At 43.3% G+C, this 12,241-nt stretch overlaps 1 protein-coding gene across 1 annotated transcript in view; it reads left to right on the forward strand.

Annotated features, from left to right (window-relative positions):
• The window catches only part of NUP54 (nucleoporin 54), a 28,627-nt gene extending 17,754 nt beyond the window's left edge, over window positions 1-10,873 (forward strand). Inside the window, exons 8-12 of the mRNA XM_019534252.1 lie at window positions 5,024-5,117; window positions 6,271-6,378; window positions 7,438-7,557; window positions 9,555-9,665; window positions 10,121-10,873. Of these exons, the coding sequence (XP_019389797.1) occupies window positions 5,024-5,117; window positions 6,271-6,378; window positions 7,438-7,557; window positions 9,555-9,665; window positions 10,121-10,249 (562 nt within the window). The 3' untranslated portion in view covers window positions 10,250-10,873. The remainder of the gene's footprint in view (window positions 1-5,023; window positions 5,118-6,270; window positions 6,379-7,437; window positions 7,558-9,554; window positions 9,666-10,120) is intronic.
• The last annotated feature ends 1,368 nt before the right edge of the window (window positions 10,874-12,241 follow it).

Consider the following 12,241-nt stretch of genomic DNA (forward strand, 5'->3'; position numbering starts at 1 on the left):
CGGCCTGGATGCGGTCTGCCAGGCCATTCTATCCAGCCCGCGGGACCCCTAAACATTTAGAAAATTAATATGCATCTGCCGCTGGCTGCCTGTCAGGCAACCCTTCATGGCTTGCTGAAACTCAGTAAGTGGCCCTCTGCCTGAAATAATTGCCTGCCCCTGCTTTATATTGTCTGATTGATGCAAAGTTTCTAAATATAGAACTCAACAGTAAGGGGTTACACACTACTGTAAGCCATACTGTTAACAACCTGTAATTCAATTTTCTTGTTTTAAGCTACATATTTTCTGAGCATTGGGATACATTTTTAAGTTTTTAAAACTTCTTTACTGATTAGTGTACCTTGAGCAATTGCTTGCTATTCTTAATTCTCTGAAGTTGTAAAGCAGAGGGGGCCAACCCTTTTGGTAGGCATGCCATAAATTAAGCCCCAAACCCTTTCTGAATGTCAGTATGATCCCTGTCCCCTGCCCTATCTACTGCTCTGCTCCCTTCCCTGTTGTGCCACAGGTTGGCCACCCCTGTTATGAAGCATCTTATGTTACCTGAGGATGTTTTAGTATTTATGAATTGACATAGCTTGCTTGACTGTAAATGACTTATGATTATTAGCTCATTAGTGATCATTTGCTATGATTCTTGGTAAGTACACTTCAGTTTTTTCAGTGAAAATTTGGACTAGCTCCTTTACTAGTCATGCTTTCATATTATTAAAACATCAGACCCTGCATCTTTTTACAGTGATGCTAGTCTTAAGTGTCTGCTAGCCATATTTATCTGAAAATTAGTTTCATGCTTTCTCCCGTGCAATCTGCAGTGCTTAAAAGGAGAGTTTCATAGACATCCACAAAGCTACTTTATTTGCTGAAACTTTAAGATACTTGTTTGTGAGTTAGGGAGGTGGGGTATTGTGGCTACTGCTTGTCATCATTCTTGATTTGTTTTATTTTTAAGTAGTGCTCTCTCCTCTTCTGCTTAACTTTTAAGTGGCCCCAACAAAGATTTAAACCAGGGTCCTCAACCTTTTTAGACTTGAGGTGCCCCTCAGAAAATTCCAGCTCTTAGTTTCACAATTTTTTTTTTATTTTTATTTTTTTAACTACAGGAAAAAAATAGAGTAGTATTTCTGTTGCAAAGAATTCAGAACATAACTGTGGATTTCTATTTGAAATATCTGGCTTTATTTTGTGAATCATGCTTGCAGACCTAATATTGTTAACTTTGTCTAGCACTCCAAGGTGCCATTGGAAGGATCTCCAAAGTCCCTAGGTGCCATGGTGCCTTAGGCATTTGTCAGTGATTCTCAACTATCTTAAATGGTCCTAACTGGAACACCTAGGGTGCTGTTGCTTCTATAGCAAAAACCAACCCAAACAAACCAAAATGTCAGGGCGGCTAGGATCTGGAATCAACTTCCAAGAGAAGTGGTGCTGGCTCCTACCCTGGGGTCTTTAAGAGGAGGCTGGATTAACACCTTGTGGGGGTCGTTTGACCTCAGTACTCTTTCCTGACATGGCAGGGGGTCGGACTAGATGATCTGCTCAGGTCCCTTCCGACCCTACCTACTATGAAAATAAAGCATACTCTTACCTTACTTTTAGGCTTCATTTTCTCAGAAGGAATATATGTAATGGGTGCACCTGAACACACACTCTGGGATAGATAATATTAAGTACTAATTATGATGTATAACAATCATGCTGTATGACTTCAGGCCGGTTCCTTTGTTTTCCTGTTGTTGAAAGTGACACTTACTTCCCTGGGTTGTTTAAATGGTTTAGCTGAGGAAATTCTTGCTTGTGTCAATTTTTGTATTGTTTTTGACAAGATTTTGGTAGAATCCTAAGCATTAAGACATACTCCCAAAACATTTGTTAATCACTATTTTCTCTTTTCTTTTTTATTTGAGTAAGATGCTTAAAACTGTTAATCTGGTCTCAGTATTCCCACAAGATTTGGGACCGTGATTCTATAACCAATTTAATCTTCAATTTATTATCAGTTTACCATAGCAAATAGGGTTACTTATGCTATGTTTTTTTTATGCTGTGGATGATAACGTGGAGATTTGTCCTTACTGAAAAAACAATTCTTTTTTTTGCAGGTGTTGATCCTATTATTTGGGAACAAGCCAAAGTGGATAATCCTGATCCTGAAAAGTAAGTCTGCTGGTATATTTTTATTTATTTATTTATTTATTTATTAGTTGTGGCTGTGCTGTTACTTTTTTAGCATTACAGTAAAGACTCAAGAAGAAAGTGTGGGACATTTGAAAGGTTTCTAAAGTATCTTATAGGCAACTTTAGGAGACAGCATAGGAGAGGGGGGTATCACTCATCCATCCCTGCAGGGCAGATGAGCATACCTGAACCAGTCTGTGGGCCAAACCAGGACGGAACAGTTGCAGAGTACCCATCGAATTGGGTCCTTCATGGACCAGCCCCAGGGTCTGGAAATGTCATATGCTGTCTGTACCATGCAAACGACCCAGTACTGCAGGCAGCATATGGACATTGATCCAGGGCACTGCATACAGCCTGCTTTCTTGACCCCCTGTATCACATGAAGTGCTGAGTCCCGCCAATGCATTGCTGATAGTGCACACCCTCTGCTGACCCCAGAGTCAAGCACGCATTCAGTGACCTCTGGGGCTAGCTAGTTCAGTACAGGGCATGCACAGCTGGATTGGCCATGCATATGGCATGGGGAACACACTCTGTATGATGCCCTGCTGACTGGCCCTGTGCGCTCACGTTGGGTCCAGCAGAGCACTACATGGAGCATGTGTCCCATTGTCAACTCCTCATACCATATGCAGCTTGTGTGGGCAGCCCAGTCCTGTGAACTGCATACTGAACCAGCCAGCCCCTGGACTCGCTGTATACACGCCAGGCTCTGGGCCTGGCTTGGGTCATGTGCAGCCCATAACACCACAGACTGGACCCAGCACTGCACAGGGGTCCAGGGCACAGGCTGCCTAGGATGCCCTGGACCCAACCTGCTGTGCTGCCGGCAGCACACATGGTATTGTGTCCAGCCTGCATGCTACATGCAGTATGTAGAACTGAGGCTGATCTAGTGACCCACAGGATGGATTACAAAGCTCCATGGCCCAGATCCAGCCTACAGGCTGTCTGTCACCACTGGCATAGGAGGTACATTTGTGCAGTGTGGAGATCATAATTCTGAGCTAGGTAAGCAAGGAGATGATGGACAAAGTTGAAGCCAAGACCTCCTCACAAAAATGACAAGTAGGGAAAAATCTTCTTCTAGGATCCAGGAGAAGCTAATTCATCCTCCTTGGTAACTAGTTCAATTTTCTCTTCTGTCCTGTAATCAGCTCAGTTGGAGTAATGCATAGAGATGGTGTTGAGTCAGGACATTGTACACATGCACAGTCTAGGCAGTACTCTTAAAGTTAATAGACACTTGTATTGTTGTGGTAACAGAAGATTGTGATATTAGAGTCAAAAGTCTTGTTTGGATTTTTACTTACAGGCAGTAAATGGTTGCAAAACTCTAGCTTTAGAGCAGGGGTAATCCACAGACCAGATCTATTGTGTGGAGCCATTTTCATATGACCCGTGGGGCTCCTAGAAGAGTCAAAACTTTGGAGACACGGCCCACTGCTGAATTCCCAGTTACAGAACTGTGTTCAGGGTGCATGTTGGTGGTGGAGGGGGAAGGGCAAAGACATGTGGGATGGTTGTGTTAATTCCTGCACCACTGTTGCTCATCTTGCCACTGCTGCCAGATCTACATCCAGCCTACAAGGACCCCCATGGTCTGGACCTAGCCTGGGGTCGTGGTTAAGCTTGACACCCTTGTTCTGGAGTGTATTAGAGTTGTGGTGGCATACAGTAACTGAACTTCATTAATGACTTCATTAAGAACTTTGATTTTGGGGTCAGCAGTGCCTTCTTAATAATTGGTATAAAACAAGGGTGGGCAATTATTTGGCCCCGAGGGCCCTTTAAGGAGTTTTAGTGAGCTGTTGCAGACTTGGCCAGCATTCTCCCTCCTGTTCCCCACAACATCTCACCAAAACTCCCCAAGTGACTGTGCTCCATGTGCAGCTGGGCAGATGGAATGGGGCTGTGGACAGGCAAGGGAGCAGCATCCAGGAGTGGGACAGGCATGTGGGGCCTGGACCCAGGCCCGGGGTAGAGCTATGATCTGCTTTGTATGCCCCTGTGACATGCACCAGTTCTAAGGTAGGGGCATGCAGGGAGCTGATTGCGGCTTTACCCAGGGTCCTGGCCCCACACTGTCACCACCCTGCGGGGTTTCCATGGAGATCAGCTGGGACCCATACAGGAAGGGTACCCAGTCAGGCCGATGTGATGGAACTGTGGGTGGGTGAAACCAGGGCTGGGATCTTGGGATGGTGTTGGTATGGGGCCAGGGCCTGGGGCAGAGCCATGATCCCTGCCTGTGGACCCGGTGCCTGTTGAAGGGACATGCAGGCAGTGGATCATGGCCCTGGCCCCACACTGTCACCACCCCACAATTCTGGCCCTGCCTACCCATGTGTCCTGCTCCTGGACATCAGTTTATGCCTGCCTGCAGCCCAATCCAATCCACCTGATCACATGCCCTGCCCACATAGGTCCCACCTTTGGTGGTGTGTGTGGGGCAGATGGTCCAGAGTGCCTAGGGAGTGGGGATGGATCTAGTGGTGGTGGCAGCTGGAAGGAGTTGCCGCTGCCAGGATTGCCAGGAAATGAGTTGCATTGCCATGCCGCCCAGCCCTGCTGCACAGTCAAGGGTGGCAGGACCAGCTGTCTGCACCTGGGCTGGGCTGAGGAACCAGCTGTGGGCTGGACAAAATCTCTTGGACTGGATCCGAGCCATATTTTGCCCATCTCTGGTATAAAAGGTTAATAGTTCTGAATGTGACATTGCTAATTAAGTGACTGTCTTTGTAACCACTTAAGTTCACCTGTAATTCAGGAGTGATTTGTTTAAATTGAATGTTCCTATAAATCTTCTGAGTTATAACAGGTTTTTTTATTCTTGCAGACTTATTCCTGTGCCAATGGTGGGTTTCAAAGAACTGCTGAGAAGATTGAAGGTCCAAGATCAAATGACTAAACAGCATCAAACCAGATTAGATGTAAGTGGTATTTTTTGTGCTTAGTCCTAAACATTTGCTTGCTTGCTTTATTTATTTATTAGATGTAGCACTAGAAATATCTGAGTTCTCAGGCTACCAATTGTAAGAAAGGAACACTGAAAGCATGGATGTGTCTCAGTAATTCAAAATGGCTCGCACTTTAGAATGTAGAGAAGCATTTGAGCTTGACTTATGCAATCATGCTTTTTTGCTTTTAGAAATAGTGATTAGGGTATGTAATAGAAGCTGCTGCTGCTTTATTTACCTTGCAATGCCTATCAAGAGACAGCATAACTTTTTTTTTCTCACTGTAGACCAGAAGTATATAAGCCTGTCCTTACAGAAGCTGTTAGGACTTTCCTAATCAGAGGCATACTCTAATTATATGTTAGACCTGAAAGCCTATGAGATGGTCCCTATGCTTTCATTTAATGTTCAGACATATACTATTGTTTGTTACTTTTTATGTGACTTTCTTTTTTCCCCAAAGTTTATTTTTCATAAAAAGAGAGAGAAAACAAAATTATCAGCTATCTGGTAAAGTTTAATGTCTGTGTTCAAGCACAGGTTTTCAAAGGAGGGTACAAGAATTGGTTGCCTCTAGACTTTCATGGAGTATGGTGCCTGATTTCCCTATGTCCCTTTTTTAAATCCTGGCCTGACTAGCCTGTACTCTCTTTATTTCAGGACTATTAAGATATCTTAATATACCATGGTGATGATCATAGTGATAAGTTTGGTGTAAGCATCTGAGGTGAGACTTTAGTGAGGGAGAAAATAGAAGAATTCAGGAAAGGAACTAAAGGAACCAGAAAGAATGGGGCTCCTCAGCTGCACTCGTATCCTTCCCACATAGAAGAGATTTGTAACTTTTAACCATAAAAAAAAAAATGCATGCAGAACAAACTGACAGTGGTTCAAGTAAAAGCCTAGGATTTGGCTTCAATAGACCTGTTGTGAAAGGGACTATGGTAGCATTATTACATGGATTGTCATGGCTTCTGTAGGTATTTTTTAAATATTGCTCTGCATCTTTTGGACTAACAGTTGCTTCGAGTCTCTTAATGGCGTGAAACGCACAAGTTCTGCTCATTCACTTCCCTCGCAAGTAAGGAAGTCTTGTGGCCTCCAGCTAGAGTGTTTTTCTTTTTAGATAATATCGGAAGATATTAGTGAGCTACAGAAAAATCAGACCACAACTATGGCAAAAATAGCACAGTACAAGAGGAAACTAATGGATCTTTCTCACAGAACCTTACAGGTAACACTTAAATGATCTGATATGTGGTCCATAGACATGGAAAAATAGAGTGGATCTGTTTATTTTTAATTTACTTCATTTTACAGTTTTTTTGAATTATTCAGCATGAGTAGATAGACTAGCTTGCAGAGACCTGTTGGGAAACCTGACTCTTCCAGTGGGAAAATAATCCGATGGCGTCGAGTCATTTAACGATTGAGTTAGAAAAGGAATTTCAGGTGCTATATTCACTCCTGACTCCTTCCACTTTTGGCGACTTCTTATATTTCTCTAAACATTGTAATTAATACATTTGACTGTGCTTCCTAAATTAAGCTGAATTATAGAAAAAGTGTTTTTCCCACTTCTGATTACTATGATTAAGAAGCTTGTTGGCTGGTATTTAGGATTATTATTCTGTTATGCTTGAGTTAATTAGCTGTTTGGAATTCATTTCTGTTATGTCAGAAAGCTTGATCTCAGATGAAGATAGTTCACGTAATACATGCTGCATTTTATTCAGTATTTCAGCAGCTTGTTTTGAGACTTCTGTATGGGCACTCTGTAAACTTGGGTAAAAATATGGTCTAAATGGCTCTAAATAGCTTGCCATTTAAAATAAACACAATGCAAGAGATGGGGTCACCATCAAAGAAGGAAGATGGGGCAATTATTGAGGGGTAGAAAGAGGAAGTTTTGAAAGAGTCAAGAGGAGATGTTTGGATGCAAAAAAGGCAAATGGTTCTATATTTCAGGGGCAGCAGGAATGAGGGCAGAATGAATTGGAGGTGAAAGGTTTTGAATGAGATACAGTGGTGGGAAATGGAAGAACATAGGGATTTTAGATACAGAAAAATTGTTTTCTGAGTCCAAGAAATAGGTTAGTGTTAGGTTCCAGAAGCAAGTGTAGATAGAATATTGTCCTCTGCATTTGCTGTATCTTTTATGCTTTAAAGCTTTTTTTTTAGTGTCCAAGATGCAGCAGCCCTCATGGTTAAAGCCTCTGAGTTTGTGCACATAGCAGGAATTTTAGGTAAGATGTTCATTCCAAACCTCTAACTTCAGTGGTTCCTTTTGTAGGTATTAATTAAGCAAGAGATACAGAGGAAAAGTGGCTATGCCATTCAGGCTGATGAGGAACAGCTTCGTGTACAGTTAGACACAATTCAGTGTGAACTCAATGCGCCTACTCAGTTTAAGGTGAGCATTTTCCATAATAAAGGACCATTCTGTTCTTTATTGTAGTAGAACAGTAAAAGAACGTCCCCCAGTCTGTTAGCTTCTCTGTAGAGCAGGTGTGGACAAAATAGAGCCTGTAAACCAGATTATTTTATACAGCTCACCAGATTATTTTATGTGGCCTGTGGCTGCTTCTCTGAAGGAGAATTGCATCTGGCCCACACAGTGCCTCTTGCCTTTCTCCTTTTCCCCATGCCAGCCAGGTGCAGCAGCAGGCCCCCTTCCCAGTTGGCCCACCCTGTCCCACCCCGAGCTGCCAGTGTATGCTCCAAGGCAGGGGGCGCTTCTGGCTAGGCTTTTGCCTGGCAAGGCTGTCTGTGCACCACTCTAATCCTGTGCCCAGTGAGTTGAAGCTCAGGTAAGGTTCTCCATGCTGGCAGAGGAAGGGGCTCATGGGGAAGAGGGCCAGGAGCCACAGATTATCTGAGCTTTGCTGGGTCAGGGCCTGGTAGGGAAGACAGTGCAGCACTGGCTCAGCCATGTACTGGGGACTTGGGGTGTGGGAGGGGTGCAGGGAGTTTTCTCCTTGAACCTTTTTTCTCTCTGTCTGGGGTTGGTCTGGAGGGCCGCTTCAGGAGTTTTGGTGAGCTGTGGTGCAGGGTGCTGACCCAGCCCATGACAGATCATCCAGACTCCCTAAGAGGCATAGGCGACAAAGCCAGGGCTAATGGAGCTTAGACTCTTCCCCCACCCCACCTTCCCACACAAAATGTGGGGCAGTGGTGGCAGCAGAGAGCACTATAGGGCAGGCTGGGTGCAGGCCCTGGGTGGCTGCAGCAGGCAGGGGAGGGATGTGCACAGACACAGATGAGCAGCTGGAGCCTGCAGACGTCCAGGAACTCAGCCTGGCCCTGCTGTGTGTGGACCAGTGCCCAGCAGGTAAGTATGTAGTCGGGAAGGGGGCAAGGAGGGAAGGGGAGTGGTGGGGCAGATTGAGGCCCATTCAGTGAGGGAAGGAGTGGGGCAGGAGCTGGGGTGAACGGGGACCCAGGGCAGGTTGTGGTAGGGTTGGAGCCTGGGCAGCTTGGCCAGAGGCGCAGGGGGCTCCTGCCATTGTGTGCACCCCTGGGGCAGGCAAAGGGGGCATGTGCCCCCTGAATCTGTGCACAGGGAGGAGGGCTGCCGCTGTGGGCTGTGGCTCTGTGTCCAGCTGCTGGTGCCCTGACAATTGCATGATGCCACATGCCTCCCATCGATGGGTGGGCAGGGGCCTTGGCGCAGCCAGCGCACAGGAGGCATGCAGTGTTGTGTAGCTGCTGGGGACCAGCAGCGGGCAGCCCACCTCCATGAAGCCCTGCGCACAGATTTGTGGGGCATGTGCCCTCCCCCCAATCATGTCCCAGAGGTGCACACAGTGGTAGGTGCCTGCCATGCCTGTGGATGAGCTGCTTGGGCTCTGACTCTCCCACTACTTGTCCTGGGGCCCCGTTTAGCCAGTCTCCTGCTCCACTCTCTCCCTTACCATGGGGGCCTCAATTTGCCCCCTGCCACCACACTCCTTCCCTTCCTGCCCCCTTCCCCCCCTATACACTTACCAGCTGGGTGGTGTGTGTCTGTGTAGAAGTCTCTTTTAAGTTTAAGTTTTACTCAGCCCAAATAAGATTTTCTCCTTCTGCCTATGCTAAGAAGCCCTCTGGCCCAAATAATTGCCCACCCCTGCTGTAGAGCGAGCTCATGCTTTCTCAGGAAAAGATTTGTGAGATCTGTTGTGTTGATTTCTATTTCTTCTCTTAGTCCTTATAAAGATAGTATTGAAGTAGTTTTTATAAACAGCTTTAGATAGTCCTTATTAGTTTTTGCTCTAAATTGCATTCCCTGTGCTTTCTTTGAATGGGGAAGCTAGGCCAAAAACTGCTGCTGCTTTTTTTCCTTAAGGATTTTATATCTAAAGGACCACTGATGGCAAAAAGAAACCATATTTTTCTCTCTCAATATCTTTGTCTTGTGTCTATTCATAGGGTCGATTAAATGAGTTAATGTCCCAGATCAGGATGCAAAATCATTTTGGAGCTGTGAGGGCTGAAGAGAAATACTACATAGATGCAGACCTCTTACGGGAAATCAAGCAAGTAAGTAATTGTCATGGAGAGTTGCAAGCAAAATCATAGAATACTTTGAGTGCTGGAGGGTACTAGCTCTCTGAGGTGAGCTTATAAGTAACAGCATAGAAAAAGCAGCGTGTTGAAACTTTAAGGGGACTAAACCTGGTTCAAATGAGCTTGTTCATTTGTTGCTGTTGCTGGCTTTCCTTTGAATAAGTTCATGGTATGATGAATAGTAATCAGGATTGCAGAGTAATTATCCTGTGGTGCCAATGTAAAATCGCTACGGCAAATTGAAATGTTCTGTGATTTTTGTTAAATGCTAACCCAGATGTCTTAAAGTAATGTACTTCAAACAGTAGGTTTATGTTACAGTAACTTCTATCCTATTTGGAAAGTCTCTAAAATAAACTTAAGGAACATTTTTTTTCTTCATGTTTGTTTAGTTTCTTTCTTCTTTCCTTTTTTAAAACTATTTTTAGCATTTAAAGCAGCAACAAGAAGGCCTGAGTCATTTGATCAGCATTATAAAAGATGATTTGGAGGATATAAAACTAATAGAACATGGACTGAATGAGAGTATTCCAATCAGAGGAAGTATCTTCAGTTGATGTGTCACTACTTGTTAAGGGTGCATGATGTGTTACTTTTGTTTCAGGGTTCCCTTCTAAGGCTGAAACTGACCAGGTAAAATAAAACATCTTAAAGCAAGTTCTCAGAGATGTAGTATTGATTGTATTCTTTAAAACAAGTAAAGCCTCTTTTAAGCTTTTCAAACACGATAACCTTTGGAAGGTTTACATTTTTTATAAAGCTGTCTGTTTTAATAAAAAGAAAACTGAATCTGTTCAGATACTATTTTGCTATAAAAGTATGTACTATTGTACATTTTTACAACAGCATTGTCCTTAAATGCAGTGCTAAAGGATTAGATCTCCTTTCAATTTTTTGTTTCTGCTGCAAGTTAAAAACATGAAAGGATTCAGTTTTGCACACACTAGTGCTAAAATTATGACTACGAACTACTTTAAAACAACTAAGCTGTTGCAAACTTGTACTTAATAGTGTAAGCACCTCAATTTGTCTGTCTGTGGGGCAAGCCATGGATCAGTTAGTGTCACTGGTATGTCTCTCTTTGCACTGCAGGGAGTCAAAGGCTATATTTTTATATAATTTTACATGGTCAAAATTTGCTGAATCCCCTTGCTTCTAAGAAATAAAAAAAAAATATCTAACTGTTGTCCTTATTTTTTCTTTTGGCTTTTTAATTTCTTAAAGATGTAAATAAAGTTTGCTTTTTCATAATTTGCATACAGCATTGTTCATTCTTTGGCAAGGTATTGAGCTTGTGTACCCAAACAGTATAAAATAGTCATTTGCAGGCCAACCAATATCATCCCAAAACTGTCTCAAGTGTTTTACTATCAAGATACTGGCTTCTAGGGGGAACTAGTTTCCCCCACTCCTCCTACTTTGCAGACTTGGCCCTATCCAAATGGTTTTAGTGTGTGGGATGCAAAGGATTACTATTTAGCTAAACTGAAACATGATTTCAGGTGGTGTGTGACTTCACATCCATAGGACAGTTTAACAGCTATCTCTGATGTACTTCTGGAGTACAGTAAATCTTCTGGGCATTTACCTAAAGTGAAATTTAGATAAAATAACATCTGTCTTTGCTGTAGTTGTTTTCAGGGTTTGAGTTATGTAGTGTAGTAAGTTTACATATCCTCATCTTCTGCATATGCCCATTCAATCCCATTATGCATCAGTAATGTGTGACTGACTTGGTGAAAGCCAAACTAGTTTGGTTGTTCCACCCCCCAAATTCAGAACTGCAGTCTGAAAGCTCATTGATCTACAAAATGTGTGTTTTAAGAATAGCTGAATGTAGCCTTCCATTTTATGAATGAGTGCATCGGATAAATGTTGAACAGTGCTGCCTTGAGTAAAGAAGATAATGAAAAACCTGGGTTGCTCAACCAATCCTAAATCAGGTTTGCTTCTTAACTAGGGTGTTAATTCAGCTTCATGAAGGAACTGGGCCCTATTTCCTCCTCTATTCATTATTCATAGCATGATGCAAGCTAAGTACTGTTAGCTAGATGCACTCAGTTATTCCTCACCTCTAAATCAGTGGTTACATATTGCAGGTAGTTAGAGGAAGGCTGTATGAAAATCACCGTGGTTTTGTGAAAAATACATTGTCAGACTTGATAGGTTTTTGAAATGACATGGTTTGATTGATAAAGGTAAGTGATGAAATAAACTGTTAAAACCTCTGCAAGGCCTTTGAGATACCTCTGTGGACTGGATCTGGCCCGCAAGCTGTAAGTTGAGCACCACCGAGCTAAGTCATTGATGGTAAAATTTGAAGATCCAACAAAAGTTGGTAACATCATTAATTGTGGGAATATATTGAAGACTGGTATGAATAGCTTCGTAAAATGGGTTCTTTTGATTTATGTTGGGCTACAGGCATGCTGTAACAGAAGATGAAGAGCTCATAGTAGGTCAGTGTTTTCCAACCAGTGTGCTGTGGCGCAAAAGTGTGCCTTCAGAAATAAAGAGGTGTGCTGCAGAATTATGCCATGGCAATGAGC

This window comes from Crocodylus porosus, unplaced genomic scaffold (assembly GCF_001723895.1).
Source record: "Crocodylus porosus isolate Cpor-Errol unplaced genomic scaffold, CroPor_comp1, whole genome shotgun sequence".
In the NCBI taxonomy this organism is placed as follows: Eukaryota; Metazoa; Chordata; order Crocodylia; family Crocodylidae; genus Crocodylus; species Crocodylus porosus.